This window comes from Muscardinus avellanarius (assembly GCF_963383645.1).
Source record: "Muscardinus avellanarius genome assembly, chromosome: 17".
NCBI lineage: Eukaryota > Metazoa > Chordata > Mammalia > Rodentia > Gliridae > Muscardinus > Muscardinus avellanarius.
In genome coordinates this window covers 26393984-26414377 of record NC_137803.1, presented here as the reverse complement: position 1 = coordinate 26414377, position 20394 = coordinate 26393984, and the positions used below count along the sequence as shown (strand labels likewise).

The window sequence follows — 20394 nt, the reverse complement described above, 5'->3', positions numbered from 1 at the left end:
GTAGTTTCTTGTGCATTCTTTCTGAAGTGTGTGTGTGTGTGTGTGTGTGTGTGTGTGTGTGTGTGTGTGTGTATTACAGGGGATTGAACTCAGGGCCACTCTACCACTGAGCTACATCTACCACACAAGTTGTAAGCTGTGGAAAGCCTCACTAAGTTGCTGAGGCTAGCTGTGAATCTCTGATCCTCCTGTTTTAGGCTACCAAGTATTGGAGTTACCGGCCTGGCTTATTTCTGGAAATATTAATGCATAATTTCAAACATAAATGTATGTGTAATCTACATACTATAAGGTATTTTTATGGCAGTGAATTTACTTTTTAAAAAGCCATGAAATACTACAATGGATGGATTTGTACTTTAAGTAGTTCCGTGTTACGGACAGTTAGTTTCATTATTTGCTCTTAAGGCTGAGAAACATACAACTTTTGTATTAATTGCATATCTTAACTTTTTTTTTTTTTTTTGGTGGTACTGGGGTTCCTGGAAACCCTTCTACCTCCAGGCTATGCTCCCAGACCTATTTTTATATTTTTATTTGGAAACAGGGTACCTTAAGTCAGCGCGGCTGGCTTCAAATCTGCGTGATCCTCCTGTCTACGCCTCCCAAGCGCGGGGATTACAAGCGTGCGCCACCACGCCCAGCTCAGATGAACAGTTTTTGAGGCAAACTACTGCTCAAGAAACATTTTGTCATCTTGAAAGTATTTTTTCAAGCTGGGAGTGGTGGCATACTCTAGTACCAGTACTTAGGATGCTGAAACAAGAGGATTACAGGTTTGTGGACAGCCTCAGTTACTTAGGCTTTACACAACTTAGCAAGCCCGTATTTCAAAATAAAGCATAAAAATAGGGTTGGGGTATAGCTTAGAAGTAGAATGCCAGCTGGGCATGGTGGCGCACGCTTATAATCCCAGCATTTGGGAGGCTGAGACCAGAGGATCGTGGTTCAAGGACAGCCTCAGCTACTTAGTGAGGACCTTTGCAACTCAGTGAGACTCACTTTCAAAATAAAGAACAAAAAATAGGGCAGGGGGTGTAGCTTGGAGGTCAAATGCCCCTCGGTTCCACTCCCAGATCCGTTAAAAAAAAAAAAAAAGAAGTAGAATGCCTCTGGTTCAATCCTTAATAATGCTATATATATATATATATTTCAAAGTGTAAAATTTATTTTTCTATGTATATCTTTGAGCCAAAACCTCAACCACATAGATACTTACCTACTATTCTATCCAACAAATATAGTTCTTTTTTTGTGTGTGTGGTACCGGGAATGGAATCCAGGGGTAGTCTACCTCTGACAGACACCCCCAGACCTATTTTTCACTCCCAGTTCTATTTTTTATTCTTTATTTTGAAACAGGGTCTCACTAGGTTGTAAAGGGCCTCACTAAGTAGTCTCTTGTCTCAGCCTCCCAAATGCTGGGATTACAGGCGTGCACCACCATGCCCGGCGACTGTTTATTTAAGTGACTTCATAGAGTTGTAAATTCATACAACGTACACTTCACTAATTTAAAGTGCACGATTCAGCAGGGTGTGGTGGCGCACGCTTGTAATCCCTGCACTTGGGAGGGAGGCGGAGACAGGAGGATCACGCAGGTTCGAAGCCAGCCTCGCTGGCTTAAGGGATCCTATTTAAAAAAATATATATATATATATATAAATATTTAATATATATATATATATATATATATATATATATATATATATATAATATGTCTGGGAGTGTATGCAGCCTGGACGTAGAAGGGTTTCCAGGAACTCCAGTAACACCAAAATTAATTAATTAATAAAAATAAAGTGCACAATTCAATGGTTTTTAATATATTCATAGAGTTGTGCGACCATCACCAAAATCTAATCTTAAAACATTTTTAACTCCTCTCCTGCTAAACAAAGTCTGTATCCACTGGCTGTCACCCCCATTCTGCCCACACACCAAGCCCTAGACGTCAAGATCTGCCTATTCTGGACTTTGCGTCCAGTTGGGATCCTAACATATGTGGCTTTGTTTCTGGCGCCTCTTCCTAAGTGCAGTGTTGCTGAGGTTCCTCCATGTTGAAGAGCATATCAGTATTTGGTTCCTTTTCTTATGGGATAATATATCTTGTTTACTCATTTATCAGCTGGTGGACATTTAGCTGTGTGAATTTTTGGTTATTATGATTAATGCTTCAATGAGCATTCACTTAAATGAACATTCAGTGAGCATCCATCCATCTTGGGGTAGATGTATGTTTTCAATTCATTTGTATACAACCTTTCAAGGAAATGCAAATTGTTTTCCAAAGCGGCCGTATCCATTTCACATTCCCTTGAGTATATGAAGATTCTAATCTCTCCATATTGTTGCCAACATTTGTTAGTAGCTGCCGTGTGTGTGTGTGTGTGTGTGTGTGTGTGTGTGTGTGTGTGTGTGTGTGTGTGTATTACTGGAGATTAAACTCAAGAGTGCTCTAACTCTGAGCTACATCCCAGTTTTTTTTTTTTAATAATTCTTTGTTTAAATTTTTGAGCCAGGCATGGTGGCGCATGCTTGTAATACTAGTACTTGGGAAGCTGAGACTGGAGGATCACAACTTTAGTGCTGGCCTCAGCAACTTTGGGAGGCCACCCAAAACTTAGTTTTAAAATAAAATAGGGCTAGGGGTGTATCTCAGAGATAGAATAACCCTGGGTTTTAAAACCTCAGTACCACATACAAAAACAAACAAAAAATAAACAGTGTCTCATTATGTTGCTGAGAGTCACTAAATTGCTAAAGCTGTCTTCAAACCTGCAATCCTCCTGTCTCAGCCTCTCAAGTACTAGAATTACAGACCTGTGCCACCGTGCCCAGCTATCAGTTACCTTTAAATTTTTTTAGTACTAGTATGTCATTGTGGTTTTGATTTTCATTTCCCTAATGACTAATAATGTTGAGCATTTTTGATTGCCTTATTGCTCTTAAAATCTTTGAGAAAATGTGTATGCAGACCCTTTCCCATTTAAAAAATACAATAAAAGCATTATTGCTTACTTGCATTATAGTCTAAAAGGGGCTGGGTTGGCCTTCTACGAAGTGATTTGGGGATCCAGGCAGTGACATTCCCTGGGGCCTTAGAATCCACCACTGCACTCCTGGATCTAGCTAGCAGACGAGGGGGAAGCGTGAAAGATGGCACAAAGGTGACATCACTTCCTGCACTCCCTTACTACAGCTAGCCTTTATCCCCCCTCACCTTCTGCATGCAAGAGAGTTGGAATTTGTTGCTTTGCTAGAGAGAAGAAATAGGTGTTAGTGGGCATTCAGCCAGCAAATGCCTTACCCAAAGCCCAGTGGGGTGCTCAGCACATACTTGGCATTCAGGAAAGGTAGGCGAAGGACAGGAAACCTGCCAACATGACCCACTACCTTGTTCTTGGTGGTCATTCTGTTTTAGTTTAATTCTGGGGCTCCAGGACACACCGAACTCTGGTAATTCCAAGGCCAGGGAGCGCCCTGCAAAGTGGGAGTAAAGTAACTTGGGGCAAAGTTACTACTCAGATGTTTCCACACTGGTTAGAAGCTCCTCCTGATCTTGCTGCTTGCCTGCGGTTTGGAATGGTGGCTGCAGTGTTCTCTACCTCTGCATTTGATGCTAGACCCCTCCTCTTCTGGCAGGAGGCTCTTCCTGTCACTCAAGGGTATGGAGACAGTGTTATCCAATGAACTAACACCTGCTGTCCCAGAATGCCTCTCCTAACATGCCAACACAGCCCAAGTATAAGAGCTGGTCTTATCAGGAGCTTGCCATGTGCCAAGGATCCTATCCAGACACATTCATTTCATCTTCACAACTACTCTGGGGTGGACAATTGTACTCTTACTGCCACTTCACAGATGAAGAAACTAAGGTCCCAAGAGGCCAAACAACCTGCCCAAGGCCACAAGCCTCACAAGTTACAGAATCAGGTCCCAAGACAAAATCTGCCCATTTTAAAACTGGGTTATTTATATTTTTGAGTTGTAAGAGTTCTTCACATATTCTTGACACTAATCTCTTATCACGTTCATGATTTGCAAATATTTTCTCCCGTTCTGTGGGCTGTCTTTTCATTTTCTTAATTGCATCCTTTGAAACACAAATGTTTTAAATTTTGATAAAGTTGATTTACATAGTACTCTTTTGTCCTTATGTTTTTGGTATTATCCAAGAAGTCTCTGCCTAACCCAAAGCCACGAGGACTTACTCATATTTTCTTTTAAACGTTTAGTTGTGTTAGCTAGCTATTGCATTTAGGTCTATGGCCCATCCCGAGTTAGATTTTGTGTATGGTATGAGAGGTGATGAACAGTTCTTGAGCACCTGTGACATAATGAATTTAGTTAGAGATCTTTAATAAAATTGACCAAGCTAAAGTAATTCCTTAGGGAGAAAAGGGGTCATAGGAGGAACTCTAGATGAAGAAGAAGAAACTATAGATGAACAAACAAGGCAACCTGAGCGTGATAGGAAGGAAATCCCTAATGTACCTGACGTCCATTCACACACATGTCAAAGTCGATCACTAAGCCAATATGAGAAGGAGGGAGGGGGAGGGAATGGGGTGGGAAGTGGGAAGGGCTAAATGAGGGATGTGTGCGTGTGTGCCTCTACCGTCTTGAACCCCATTAAGATGGAGGACTACAATGCTCCAATAAAAAAATGTAAGAATAATTTCTTCCTTTCTTCTCTCCTTTTTTTCTTACATTGAACCCAGGGGCATTTTACCTCTGAGCTACCACCCCAGCAGAATTTTTAAAATTTTGGTTTTATACCAGAGTCTCACTACTTGCTGAGGCTATCCTCAAAACTTTGATTCTCCTGTCTCAGCCTCCCAAGTACTGGGATTACAGGCGTGTGCCGCCATGTCAGTCTCTAAAGTAATTTCAAAACAGAAGTTTTAGCAGCATTTTGATTAATGTCACTGTCATTAGAATAAATGCATGTAAAGTCAGTAACCACAAGTAATTGCTTCAAAAGTGACAACATCTAAGAGGAACTATTTTAGTAGTGACAAATGTCATAATTTCAATTTTTTGGATCTGCAAGTATATCCAGGATAATTGTTCCTATGTTATGTGAATATTGAATTTTCTACCCCAGCCTTGAGTGAAGAAGTAAACACTAACAAGACATCTTAAAAATAGAGTGACTTAAATGAGTGGGAGAAAAAGATAAGAAAATCTCTAAGCTTAAATTTTCTCAACATATGGGATCAGGTCAGACTATCTCTTTGTACATTCCTGAAGAAATTAAATATAAGAAAAGATATAAATGTAATAAGTAACATGTTAATGTTATTAATAAAAGCTATCAATTCAAATGGTGAGACAAATGACATATTCCAGGCTTGGGCTTAGTCTTGGGTTCCACACAGAATAACGATAAATAATCATCATAATAAAAATAAACTTTAAGTACACAGCTTTTATTTTTTAGGAAGGTATGATCTAAGATAAGTAAGTAAGATAAGTAAAGTAGTTAAATAACCTGTTCTACTTGGGGTTTGTTTCTGTTTTGTTTTTTGGTTCTGGGTACAGGGGAATGAAACCAGGAGTATTCTACCTCTGAGCTACAACTCAATCCTTTTTTTTTTTTTTTAATATATTTTTTGAAACAGTGTCTTACTAGGTTGCTGAGAGTCTCATTAAATTGCTGAGGCTGGTCTTGACCCTGCCTTGGCCTCCCAAGCATTGGGATTATAAGCATGTACCACAACGCCTGATCAATGTGTTCTACTTGCATTGAACTAAAAAGGAAAAATGCTATAATTATCTCCAGAATATTAAGGAATTGATTTTTACCTGCAGAACTAAAATTTAATGAGAGCTAATAATTTAGCACAGAAATTGCCCATGTCCACTACATGTAAGATACTAACCTAGAAAAGAGATATGCTAGATACAAATCTTTGACAAACAATTCCAACTGCATGTCATGCAGATATGACTAAAGTCTATTCATATGACTAAAGTTTTACACATCCCAGATTGTAAAACTGTGCTGGGTTGGGTTTCATCTTCATCTATTAGTTAATATCTAGTCTATTTTTTCAGCCCAGGATATGACAGTCTTCTATGCCTTCAAAGTTCATTCAATCCTATGGGCAAAGAAATGATTACAGAATATGAAATGGCATATACTGACGGGCGTGGTGGCACACGCTTGTAATCCCAGCATTCGGGAGGCTGAGACCTGGAGGATCGCGGTTTGCGGATAGCCTCAGCTACTTAGTGAGGCCCTCTACAACTCAGTGAGACCCGGTTTCAAAATAAAGAATAAAAAATAGGGCAGGGGGTGTAGCTCGGAGGTCAGATGCCCCTGGGTTCCATCCCCAGACTCGAAAAAAATGGCATATATATATATATATATTTTTTTTTTGGGGGGGGTGGTACTGGGGGTAGAACCCAGAGGCTTTCTACCTCCGGGCTATACTCCCAGACCTTTTTTATATTTTATTTGGAAACAGGGTCACACTGAGTTGCTGAGAGCCTCACTAAGTAGCTGATGCTGGCTTCGAACCCATGCGATCCTCTTGTCTCATCCTCCCAAGTGCGGGGATTACAAGCGTGCGCCACCATGCCAGGCCAAAAAAATGGCATATATTTAACTGGTGTGTGTGTGTGTGTGTGTGTGTGTGTGTGTGTGTGTGTGTGTAAGTAATGGATCATATATTCCAACAGTTCTCAAACATTTCAGTCTCAGAACATCTTTATAATTTAGCAGTCAATAATGGACCCAAAGAGCTACTTTTATGTATATTATCTGTATCAGTATTTAACATGTTAAAAATTAAAACTAAGCAGGGCATGGTGGCGCACGCTTGTAATCCCCCGCTTGGGAGGCGGAGACAGGAGGATCGCGCAGGTTCGAACCAGCCTCACTGGCTTAAGAGACCCTGTTTCCAAATTTAAAAAAAAAAAAAAAATAGGTCTGGGAGTGTAGCCTGAGGCAGAAGGGTTCCATCCCCAGTACCACCAAAAAAAAAAAAAAAAAAAAAAAAAAAAAATTAAAAAATTAAAAAATAAAACTAAGAAAAATTTAAAACAGAAGACCACACACATACATGTTGTTAGCTGTCGAGAGCAATGGCTATCATGCATCAAGGAGCCTCTGGACAACCCAACAGAAGACTTAAAGGGACACTAGAATATCTCTCTGTGTAGGATCCTCAGCAAGTCTAAGGTACACTCTTAGCTGTTCTACTTCTGCCGATTTTCCTAATTCTGGCTCCTCACTCTTCTTGGCTAGGGTCTTTTTGGCTTGTGCCTCTGAACTAACTTTTTGGAGTTAGATGACAGGCCAAGCTTATAGGGATTAAAAACTCTTTAATGAGCAAAGGACATGCTCTCACTTCCATGGGCCCATCTCGAACAAGAGTTAGATTCGTCTCATCCCAAATAGTTGGAGTGACTACCAGACACTAGGGAAACAAAGCCCATGTGACACCGTGAGGATATTAACATTTAAAAATGATGGCTACAGTTTAAAAGGACAGCTATTGGGTATCTTTGTTTCTTTGTCTACATTCAGGTTCTATTATGTGTGACTTAAGTTACCTGAGCGGTACACTCTTATTTTAAAAAATGTTGGGAGAATCTCCTTTAACAAGTCTGTCCTTTTGGTTGCTGAATTAAACTGTAGGTGGCAAGCCAGGTGCGGGGGCACCTGCCTGCAATCCCAGCACCTGGGAGGCTTGAGACAAGGGTATTGCAGGTTTGAGGACGGCTTTGGCAACCTAAAGGGGTCCTTAGCAACTTAGTAAGATACTGTTTCAAAAATAAACAAATTGGGCTGGGGGTACAGGGGTATAGTTCAGAGGTAGAATGTCTCTGTAAATGTCCCTAGTAAACACACACACAGTAGATGGCAAAGTACAGCCAAGGCTATTTGCACCTCATGAGGCGGTATAAAGGCATGCTACATTGTGGCTTTCTCTCTCCCCATAGAGGACTGGCATATAATTTTTGTTTTATTTCCCCTGAACCAGTCAGGGTAGTTTTCTCACTATCTAAAACTTGGTTGAAGTGATTTTCCCTGAGATATTCAAACAAACATGGCTGTACTAAAGCACTAATACTAATGTTTTTGTAACTTAAAATTTGCCTTCTATGTTTATTACTCAACTGACTTGGGAATTACATAATATAGCAAGTATGAACATTTCCTTAATAACCCCAGAAAACTTTTGGTAGATTGAAAGTACTCTATGAATTATAGTGAGAAGACAAATGTATCCTTAGTTTTAAGCACTTTTCAAACTCTTTGCTAATATGGTTGATTCAATCTTGGTACAGGAAGTGTCCATTTGGGGCATCTAATGCTGAATGGGACTCTTCCCACTTCCGATTCCATCTTTTATAAACAAGTGGTCTAAAGCATTAGTCCAGGACACAGAATTTTACGTGGCAGTTGGCAAGAATACTCAGCAGGCGTTAAAAAAAAAGGAGAAACATATTCATGTTTCCAGTTAATAACTAATCTGAAAGACAATTACAATGAGAATAATGTCAAATTTGCAAATCACTTATACAGTGTTTTAAGCAATGAGAATGAGCAATGAAACACTGAGTTATCATGAAAGAATATGTTATAGTGCTCATTTTGAAGGTTACTACTGATCAGTCACCTTTTGGATGAGAAGCAGAAGTGATTGACAATGACAATCACTACCATTTGTACTGATACTAACCATCCTATTCAATTAACTCTGAGGAAAGGGAACAAAAACTCAAGTCTTAAACTCAAGTTCAAAAACTTACTTGGAAAATGTTATAATTTGTGAAGCCTCATACACACAAATGTTAAAATAAGGACTGTTAATAACAGATTCCAAATAGAACCTTCCCGGTAGTTCTAGGAAGAAAGATGCTTTAAGAAATTAATTTTTACTTTGTGAAAAATTCATGAAATAACAGTCAAACTGTGTGTGATTCTAAAAACTGTGAAGTTAATTAATAGAATTCAAATCTCTGTTACAAAGTCAAAGTGTCCTATCATTCCATAATCACCTCCATGATTGGTAAGTACCATTAAAGACGACCTATTTCCTTTAAGAAATATCAATATTGTAGATCTCTGGTTAAAAGAGAATGCTGACAAGGTAATTTTAGGGCAATATAAACTCAAAACATTTTTGTGGAACAAACGGTAAAAGGACTACAACATAAATCAAATAATAATTGCATAAAAATAACAAAACGTATACAGATAACCACATTTTCTGCCTCCTTTCCAAGGAGCTATCAGAGATTTTCTTCTTATCACAAGTTAAGGCCAAGTGTAGAATTAAGTAAGCTGTTAAGCTTCAAAGTTTGTAATATTCAACTTAGCTGGAGAATCTTAAAAGATACTTTTTGGAACTGTAAACTTAATAATACCTTAAGCGGATGACAGATCATTTAACAGTCCATGCATGCACAAGCACAGGCACATACACAAAACAGATAAAAAGAAGAAAAACAGCCCTAGTTAGGCTGTGGCTTTGTTTATCAGCAGCTGATATCCGGACTGGGTGCTGTTCCCACAGGCTCATATCAGCACAACAATTTAGAAATGAAACAAACCACAGGAAACAGGCAAAACAACTCTTTAGCTGTCTGGAACGCATTGCCACTTCACACACAGATTCTCTAATAAGGTTTCTAAATATCAACCCACTAAGTAGTTGTCCCTCCTAGAACTTGATGAACTCCTGTGGCTATGGCAAGTTAATTTTTGCATCTTCACCTAAGCCATGTTCCCAAATCTAGGAACCCAAACAGCCAGCAGCGCTGCTGATGCATCGCCCTTCCTACTGTCGTATCAGGCTCACCGGGGCTGCTTTCACTGTGTCCCATCGGCACCCTCCAAGGCCAGGTGCTAACAAGCTCTTCATCTTTAAGGGGACCCAACGAATGCAGCATGGCATTGCTGTTCCCTTCTGATCGTGCTGGTAAGTCTAGAGCACCATTCTGGTGTGAGAGGAGACATTTTGACTGTCTTCCTTAGGAACTGGGAATTGGGACTTATGGCTCTACTCTGTAGACAGCAGCAACAGAATAAAACAGAAGCAAACGGAATGAGATCGGAAACGAGTGGCCCTCGATAACAGGGTACTCTTGAACCCAATGGCTTTTCAAATCAGGTTCTATTCTCTGTGAAATCCATGTGTATTTCTGTTCCCCCTACTCCCTCACATCGCTGCCCAAATTCAGCGAGAAACTTTTGTATGTGTCCTAGAAAATACCTCCTTTTGTTTCTGTGTATTAGTTTAAGTGGGCTACTTGAGTTAGATATTAGGATTCCTAATTATCAATAATCACTGGTTTAGGGTTGATTTTTTTTTTCAACCACTTGATATTAATCGCTAAAAGGTTTTTCCCTTGACTTGAGACCTCATTTGTAAAATTTGCATAAATCGGTTTCTAAGAACCCAGTCAGATTTTGGAAAGAGAGAGGTATTGTTATTTGTAAATTTAACAATAAAAGAAAAAAATTTCATTGATGAAATAAGATAACTACTTACATAATCTGGCAGAGGAACATCACTGGAGCTCAGTGAACCTCTCAAGGACTGTGTGGCTTGTTCCAGAACTTTGTTGTGTTTTTTAGACAGCAAAGAAAACAAACTGAAAAAAGAGAAAAACCCAATTACATTAAGAGTACTGTTTTTAATACCTATGTTAATAGTATTAATAATATATTTATGTAACAAAAATGGAGTGAAGAGGATTTTTAAATTATAAGAGTCCAGCTGGGCATGGTGGCACAGACCTATAATCACAGTACTTGGGAGACTGAGATAAGAGGATTGCAGGTTCAAAGCCAGCCTCAGCAGTGCAGTAAGGCTTTTAGCCTTGTTTCGAAATAAAAAATAAAACAGTCCTAGGGGCTTAGCTCAGAGGTGGAATGTCCCTGGGTTTAATCCCCAGCAACATGAACTACGGTTTCTAAAGAATAAATAGCTTAAAATTATGTTTTAGTTGAGTACATTGGCACACATCTGTAATCCAGTACTTGCAAGGCTGAGGCAGGAGGATCACAGATTTGAGGCCAACAGTATGCAGTAATTTAGTGAGATCCTGTTTCAAAAATAAAATAAGCCGAGCTGGGCATGGTGGCACACACTTGTAATCCTAGCGCTTGGGAGGCTGAGATAGGAGGATTATACAGGTTTGAAGCCAGCCTCAGCTGCTTAGTGAGGCTCTCAGCAACTTGGTGAGACCCTGTTTCCAAATAAAATATAAAAAAAATAAGCCAGGCATGGTGGCACACGCTTATAATCCCAGCATTTGGGAGGCTGAGACAGAAGGATCACAGTTCGCGGCCAGCCTCAGCTACTTAGTGAGGCCCTTTTTCAACTCAGTGAGATCTTGTTTCAAAATAAAGAATAAAAATTAGGGCTGGGGATGTAGCCCCAGAAATCCAAGCGTCTTCTTGAGTGCTTGGGTTAAGTGCTAAGCTGTACCTGTGCAGAACAAAATCCCACAAGATATTTCAATGAACTACCCATGAGTTATACAATAAACAAAGATTTTGGTGATCCTAACAGACTAAAGGCTAACAGTGTTCCAACTTGCCACTGGATAAAACTCCGTGAAGAGGGACATTCAGCTGGGTTCTCAGAAAGGCCATGCTTTAGGAGCAAGGTTCTTCTAATCTGGAATACATATTACTTTCTTCTAAGAGACACCCTAACAAAGCTATGTGAACATTCTTCAAAGAATAAAATTGATTTATATTAAATGTAAATTAACTGAAGACTCCAGTTAAATAACCAAAATTTTCAGACTAGATTTAAAAAGACCCATTACGATATAAGACTCTAATGCACAAATATATATATATATCATCTATCTATATGAAAGCAAGACCCAACCATGTATTGTTTAAAAGAAACAGACTTGTAAATTGTGTGGGTGTGGGTGTGTGGGTGTGTGGGTGTGTGTGTTACTAGGGATTGAACTCGGGAGTATTCTGCCTCCAAGCTATATCCTCAGCCCTATTTTTTATTTTGAAACAGGGCCTCACTACATTGCTGAAGGCCTTGCTGAGTTGCTGTGGCCGGTCTGTAATCCTTTTGTCTCAGCCTCTCAAGAACTGGGATGACAGGTGCGTACCATCATGCCTGGTTCAGAGTTGTAAATTTAAAGACAAAGACAAGTTAACAGTAAATGGATTATGAAAGGCTATCATGCAAACACTTAAAGCTGAAGTGGCCATATTAACTTCAGACACAGGAGACTTAAGGAAAAGAATACTAATACCAGAGATCAAGACGATGCAATGATCCTAAATATGTATGTGCCTTATACTACTGGAGTTCAAACATACATATTACAATTATATGATTTTAATACTCAATCTCCTTTATCTAATGAATAAAGAATTTCTCTCTGGGTCAGATGGCAGCTTAAAAATAGAGACAATTCTGATTTCATGTATTTTCCAAGTAAGACTGAGGTATGAGCTATAATAATTTTAAATGCCTAAAACATTACTCTAATATTTCTTGGTGATGCGCTTTTAAATAGAATATTGACTTAAATATCCATTTAGGAAAGTCCCTAATGGTTTCAGATGGTTTAAACAGTATATTCGATGAAGACAAGACCACAAAAGATTCTTTTTAGATTATGTTTTGGGGTGTGTGTGTGTGTGTGTGTTTGCGCGCGTGCGTGCGCACGCGTGTTTAATGGTGCTGAGGATCAAACCCAGGGTCTCACGAATGCTAGGCAAGTACTCTACCATAGAGCTATATCCTCAACCCTAGACTAAGTTTTAACTAACATTATCAAGAAAAAATAATTCCTGAAACACTTATTGGTAACACTAGGTGCTATATAAGATAAATACAATGGAGGCAATGAATATTCTCTGAATCTCTACACAAATACGGTGGGAAAATAATTGCATGGGATTAATTACTGAATAATTGTGAAATCATGTAATACCGAGTTCATGCCACACATGTGTCTAGAAGAAAGAATCTGGAGAAATCGAATAGTCCAGTGAAGTCTCATGAAGGGTTAAGCTCTATATAATCTTGAAAGGAAGAAAGATGCAAACGTGGAAGAGAGGAGAGAGGGCACTTCTTAAGAGACGGCAAAGCACAGAGGCAAAAGTAGGGGCAATGGGAGAAGTGGAGGAGAGGTGCTACATCAGCAAGCAGGAAACGGCTGGGCCTGGTTGCGAATGCCTCTTAATCCCAGTACTTTGGAGGCTGACACAGGGGGATCACAGGTTCAAAGCCAGTCTCAGCAACTTAGTGAGGCTGTCAGTAACTTAGTGAGACCCTCTTTCAAAATAATAAAATAAAGAGAGCCAGGGGTGCAGCTTGGAGATAGAATGCCCTTAAGTTTAATCCTCAGTACCATAAAAAAAAAAAATCTGTAAGGGTAGATGCGTTTTTTTTCCATTCATTTTATTTTACTGGATCGTTCTCATTTGAGGTTTTACTTTATTTTGTTTTTCCATTTTAAGTTGAGAAGTAAGCATACTTTCCATTCACCACTATTCACATAATCCACTGATGACTAATATTAGTAGCTTACCATATGATTCCAGAAATGTTACATGCATCAAGGCATGTATACAAATGCATACTGCATGTATATGTCCATCTTTTTTATTCCACAAAATGGGTCCTGTTGTGTACTTTATGCTTTTTCCTTCATTCAACAAACACCGAGTGCCAACTACACAATACTGGAGCATACAGACACACCACAGTTTATATAGTCCCTCATTAATCCGTTATTAATCCGTCACTGCAATTGTTCCTAGCTTCTTTTATTATACACAGCACTGCAAGCCAGGTGTGGTGGCGCACACTTGTAATCCCAGTACTTGAGAGGCCGAGACAGGAGGATCACAGGTTTGAGGACAGCCTCAGTTACTTAGTGAGGCTCTTAGCAACTTAGCAAGACCCTGTTTCAAAATAAAGAAGAGAAAATTGGGCTGGGGATGTATCTTGGAGGTAGAATGCCCCTAGGTTCAATCCTCAGTAGAGCAAAAACAAAAACAAAAACCCACAAAAAACAAAACAGCACTGTGATGAACACCCTTATACCTAATTTTTAGTATACTTGAGTAAAACTATACAGGATAAATTCCTTTAAGTAAAGCTGCCAAGGAAGAATAACTGAACATATCACCAAATTGCATTTGGGGCACACATTTTTAAATATGCAATTTATTGTGCGGAAGATGCAGAGGTAAAGGTAATAATGTGTTGAGACTGTGTATAAAGTATGCTCGCACAGAAATGCATAAAGAAGGGAATTAGTAAGATAATTCTAATTGGTTGTAGGACCGTTTCTAAAATAAAATTTCAGAATTATTTTGAGGCTAAAAGAAGTTTGGTGGTCAATTTTCACATGCAACACTCAAAGGAGTAAACTGGATGCACGACCAAACAGGACGGTAAGAAGATGTTTTAAAGAAGAAAGCAAGGGCCGGGGCGGCCTCGCAGTGCGCTCTGCTAAGCTTAGAAAGATCTCAGCAACCTCTTTCTGGGTTCATCCAAACTGAAATGGATATATCACTTAATCAAATGTCTGTCTGTCGGTTATAACTTCAGAGAACAAAAGCAACCCATGGGAAGTCCCATCATCAATTTAGTAACACTGAGCAAGGTCTAGGAAGAACAAAAACCCTTGCAATTGTTTCTTTTCCTTTGGGAAAAAAAGGCTAGTTTGTTTACTTATTTATTTTGCAAGAGAATACTAACAATCTGCTTTCCTTGCTAGCAGGAGACCCAACAAGGACGTGAGCTTTGATCCCAACATAAGGTATTTCATTGAGGAAGATGAAAAATTTGACCGTTAAGGGCATCAAATATTGAAGCAGCGAGCACTAAGAAGCCAAGGATACTGCTTCCAGCTATCTTTAAGAAAGTTTGTATGAGAACAGATCATTTGAGGTTACTTCCAATTCTCTATCATGAATGAGAAACAGAATTCACACTTACTCTAAGTTGTTATTCTCATACAATTTAATAGGCTTTTCCCTCGGATCTTATAGCTCGTGCTCTTAAAGTTTTGTGTGTTTTTTTAACATTCTAATTTAGGATTTCATTTAGCATTTTTAAGGCAAAATGACCTAAATTTATATAAGACATGACTTGCAAATTGATGAGTGAGAAAAGTAACTTTTGCTGAAAGCGCTATATTCAAAGTACTTAGCCCTAAAGCTAGTTACAGTGAGTGACAAACACACAAGATGGCTGACTAAGAGTAGGTGCGGCTGGTCCTCAGAGGGTCAGAACCCTTCAGTTGGGATGCATTGGCAAGAATATTTCTTTAGAATTAGAAAAAGATGAGTTTTTCTTTAAATACAAGAATGTACACTACAAATTGGGTTAATGATGAAGAAACTGACAATAACCAAAACATTGATCAAAAAGAGAATGGGTGAGTAACCTGTGGGAAATTCATGCCATGAAATACCATGCACCAATTTTAAGTTATTTACAGCTATCTGTATTAATTGATGTCGAGTAAAAAAAAAAAAAAAAAAAAAAAAAAAAAAACAAAAACAAAAAACCAGGATTTTTATAGAATATGAGCAAGGTGGCATTGTTTATATAATGTTTTAAAATACAGAGAAAAATGACATATGTCTTTTCATAGATAGAACATATGAAGTATGTAATGTAATGTAAAATATATATGGAATGAATGGAATGATAAGGCTTAGATTTAGGACAGGCATTATTTTCTGAGGAAGGAGGAAGAAAATGGGTTTGGGGAAGAAGAAATGGGAACTTAGTGTTTCTCTCTCTCCCTCTCCACACACAAGAGAGAGTGTGTGTGTGTGTGTGTGTGTGTGTGTGTGTAAATGTTCCTCTGGTAACATTACACACATATACAGGAGACTGCTATCTTACCCTCTATTTCTGTGTATGTGCCTGAAATATTATATACATTTTAAAAATCTGATAAAAAGAGCATGCTATCCTGTAGAAAACAGAGCCACTGCCAACAGACGGCATTTCACCAAGGAAAGGAGCGTGTAAATAGAGCGCGCGCGGTCAGTCCAAACTGGGACGTGCCGAGAAGATCACAAGCTGGTGACGTGGCTGCGAGCAGGGTGCACAGATGGCGGCAGGAGATGGGACCAGAATGAAGACAGTTTGAAGACAGACTGTGACGGGCTGCTCATGGCACATCGAAAGCCCTGGACTTGATTCTGTACAGAAGCTAGTGGAAAAGGATGAGAGAGACATTCTTTCTTACCCCCAAAGAGCTCAAGTCTAATGGATAAGAGAAAAAAAAAAGTGTGTAATTCTGAAATGAGAGAGTGCTGGGGGTGCAAGGGAGCACTAGTGACACGGGAAGTCTGGGTGTATTCCACAGAGGAAATACAGCTTGACTGTGGTCTTGAAGGTTGGGTGCTTCCTCCGTGGAAAAGTAAAGGGCGGGAGTGATTCCCAAAGGTGAGTATATCGAAAGTGCATGGAGAGATGTCAGGGAGCCAGCCACAGCTTTTAAAGCTGCAAGCAAGGTTGGCAGGACCAGACTCTGAAAGGCCTTCTACGCCAAGCTGAGAGGTTTTGCCTTGTGAAGTCATTGAGACAAAAAGTAAGTCAAATATTTACCAAGGGCGCCTTGCACCAGACAGTATAAAAGCTGCCTGGGACACAGCAGCAAGTGTGAGCCATCTGGTCACCATCCTGCCTTCTTGGGGGGCAGCAGCAGCCCAGGGAGGGTAAACCTAAGCTAACTGCAAGACAGGCAGACAGGTGAGGGCTGCCCACCTGCAGCCCAAGGTCAGAACAGGAGTCCACTTCTGGAGATGATGCCTGAATGTCATGTATAAGTAATGATAAGGAGCTGACCAAGTGAACCGGGGCACAGGTGCTCTAGGCAGAGAGAAGAGGACGGGCAGAAGCCGAGAATCATGAGCAGCACTGGCGGCGAAACAGCACTGCTCACAGGTAGTAAGCGTTAGTACACGGCGGCCCATGGCAACACAGCTGGGAAGTTCATAAAGCACCTTTTATGTCTCACATAGACCTTGGACTTCACCCTGACAGCAAGAGGGGCTGCAGTGGGAGAGGGAGAGGAGCGTCAAGCCACTGTGCTAGCAACTGAGCCTGAGGGGGGCGGGGGCTGGCAGGAAGGGCGGCAGGGCCTTCTTGTGCACCTGTGTCCTCAGCCTCTTCCCCAAGCATTCCCAGCCTGCGGCGGCTACAGTGTCCTTGCCCTGGAGCCCGAGGGCTCAGAAGCGAGTTTGAAAGTCACTGGCAAAGGCAAGCGCGATGCTGTATGTGCTTTAGAAAAATCCATCTCTGGAGGGAATGATGGACAGGAAACGATGAGAGAATAGAAGTAGAAACAGAGAAGCTTTAGGAAACATTTACTTACTCAAAGTAAGAGCAGAGGAGGCCTTGAAATAAAGCAAGTAGGAGCTATTTGGAAGGCAAAAGAAAAACAGAGTGAAAGAAGGGACTCACAGATGACTGAGTTTCTTAACTTGGGAAACAGTGGCTGATGGACAGGCGATGGACTGGATCTAGAGCGGGGCAGGGGCGGCCTGGGAGACGGCAGCTCAGCAGCAGCAGTGCTGACACACGTGGTGCTTGCTGTGCGTTGGGCACCATCCATCAATCAGTCTCGTGGGATGGGTACCACCTTTGTCATAGCCCGCGCCTCTCCTTTTTAAAGTGGATGATGGAATTGAAGCAGAGAGCGGTTAGGTGATTTGCTCAGGCACATGGCTACTAAGTAGTGGAGTCAGAAGTCAAATTCTGGCATGCTGGCTCCAGAATCTGTGCGGGTCACAATTTTGCCAGGAAATCTAGAGCTGCTCAGGAATGCCAGTGGAGATGGCCAGAAATAAGTGCCAGTGTAGACACCAATCTAGAGCTCAGAAGAGAAAAAATGTTGGCGCCATCCATATCAGCTGCCATTGCAGAAGTGCAGGTGGCCCCCCAAGGATATGGTGTGATGGAAACTGAGGCCCAGGACAGGACTCTGGGAGCCGCCGAGGCCCAAAGGGTGAAGAGAGCAAAGGCCACCTAGAGGAACAGTCAGGAGAGGAGAAACTAGAAAAGACACGTGTCCTGGAAGCCAAGAATAATTTCAAGGAGAGAATCATCGTCATCATTAAAAGCAGTCAGATGGGTAAGTAGGATTTAAAAAGTGAAATGAGGCCACTGGCGTGGACAAGGAAACAAGTGATGGTGACCATACCCACTTCCCGAGGGCAGAGAGATGCAGGGACTGGCTGCGGAGAAGGGAGGGATCCCACGGGTGAGTAGACAAGTTGAGCAATACCCGGAAAGGAAGGGGGCACAAGAGAAAGCCACTTACGCAGGGCGATGGGCCCCTCCAACTGCAGACCTCCCCCCCAGTCCTGCTGAGCCTCAGGACTTGAGCTCATTTCTCCCTGCCTCAGCCCCCCCCCCCAGTCAACAGGGGGAGCAGCGCCCATCCCACGAGGGAGGGCAGGGGTGGATGACAGAGAGGGGTGAGCAGAGGACTCCGCTTCAACTCTTACATAGTGCAGTGGTTACAAAGGTCTTTATCAACCTTAAAGGGATACTAAAATCTAAAACAAAACAAAACCAGCAGTGATTAAAGGCAGGGCCTGGACTGCTCCCGGCTCCTGGCTCCGTGTCTGTGGTCCCTAGCAGGCACAGCTACAGTTCTGCCCTTCCAGCCCTTTGGAAAACGGTTCTCCTATCCTCTCCTGCCTCTGACTTGCCTAGCTTTCCCACTACTCACTTGGTACTCAAGTCGTATGTGCCAGTTACTTTATTTTATTATTAATTCATTCATTCATTTATTTACTTACTTACTTATTTTGGTACTAGGGACTGAACCCAGGAGCCATCTACCTCTGCATTATACCTCCAGCCTTTTAGTTTTCTGGTTTGGAAACAGGGTCTTGCTAGGTTACTCAGTCTCGCTGTGTAGCTGAGGCTGTCCTTGAAACCTGCAATCCTCCTGTCTCAGCCTCCCCATATACTGGGATTACAGGGATGAACCACCACACTGGGCTTGGTTACCTAATTTTTAACTAGCTTTCTTGAGGAATAAGTTATATACAATAAAAACCAATTTTAAGCATACATTGCAATGAGTTTTGAGAAATGTAAACATTCTTGTAACCTATCATGATAATCATTAAATAGAACACTTTCATTAACCCACAAAGTTCCCATGAGCTCTTTTACCATCATTCTCCTCCAGTAATACCCTCCCCTCTACCCTCCAGGCAACCACTTGGTCTGCTTCACCCATGGCGGCGTTGACTGCTTTAGAATCTCAAGTCAATAGGATCACACCACATGCAACCGTTTCTGTCTGCCTCCTCTCAGCATGCTGCTTTTAAAATTTACCCATGTTGCCGGGCGTGGTGGCGCACGCTTGTAATCCCCGCGCTTGGGAGGCAGAGACAGGAGGATCGCGCAGGTTCGAAGCCAGCCGCGCGTGTTGGCTTAGGAGACCCTGTTTCCAAATAAAAAAGTATAAAAAATAGGTCTGGGAGTGTAGCCCGGAAGTAGAAGGGCTTCCAGGAACCCCAGTACCACAAAAAAAAAAAAAAAAAAAAAAATTCACCCATGTTGTTCTCTGTACCCATACTTCATTCCTTCAATTGCTCAGTACTTTCCCTCACACGGATACATCTCCGTTTCTTCATTCACTAGCTGGTGGATATTTAAGTTATTTCCAGTATTGGGCATGAATGAATAAAGCTGCTCTCAATAGTCTCATGTGGGTTTTTATGAACACACACATTTTCATTCCTGTTTAAGAAATACCTCTGAATGAGAAGGCCGGATTGTGTGTTATTTGTTTAACTCTATAAGAAATGGCCAAACTCTTTCACGTTCTTGTTTGGTATTTCACTTGATATTTCAGTCTTTTAACATTAGCCATTCTGGGTATGAAGTAGATTTTCCCTGTGGTTTGAATTTGCATTTTTCTAATGAGTTTTCTTGTGCTCAGAGATTTCTTTGAAGTCTCCGTTCAAATCTTTTGTCCATTTAAAAATTGAGTTGTTTTCTTCTGAGTTCTTCCAAGTTGTAAAAATTCTTTACATATTCTGGGTAATATAAGTCCTTTATGAGGTATACATTTTATAAATATTTTTTCCTAGTCTGTGGCCTGAAAATAGGGTAAGGAGTTGAGCTATTATTGTTTTGTTTTCATTTTTGTAACTATCTTTTGAAGAATGAAATTTTAAAAATTTGGTGAATTCCAACTCATCAAACTTTTCAAAAATGGTGATTTTTGTGTTTTATCTTAAGAAAATCTTTGACTAACTCATAATCTCAAAGATTTTTCCCCCTATGATTTCTTCTACAAGTTTTAACTCTTAAGTTTAGCTCTATGATTCACTTTGAGCTAAATGTGTGTATGACATGAAATAAGAGCCAAGGTCCACTTTATTGG

General features: G+C 40.7%; 1 protein-coding gene across 1 annotated transcript in view; it reads right to left on the bottom strand.

The window, feature by feature from the left end:
* Window positions 1-20394, bottom strand: part of DYM (dymeclin) — a gene marked incomplete at its 3' end in the record, with an annotated part of 378817 nt that overhangs the window by 120396 nt on the left and 238027 nt on the right. The window contains exon 14 of the mRNA XM_080714686.1: window positions 10515-10617. Within this exon, the coding sequence (XP_080570812.1) occupies window positions 10515-10617 (103 nt within the window). The remainder of the gene's footprint in view (window positions 1-10514; window positions 10618-20394) is intronic.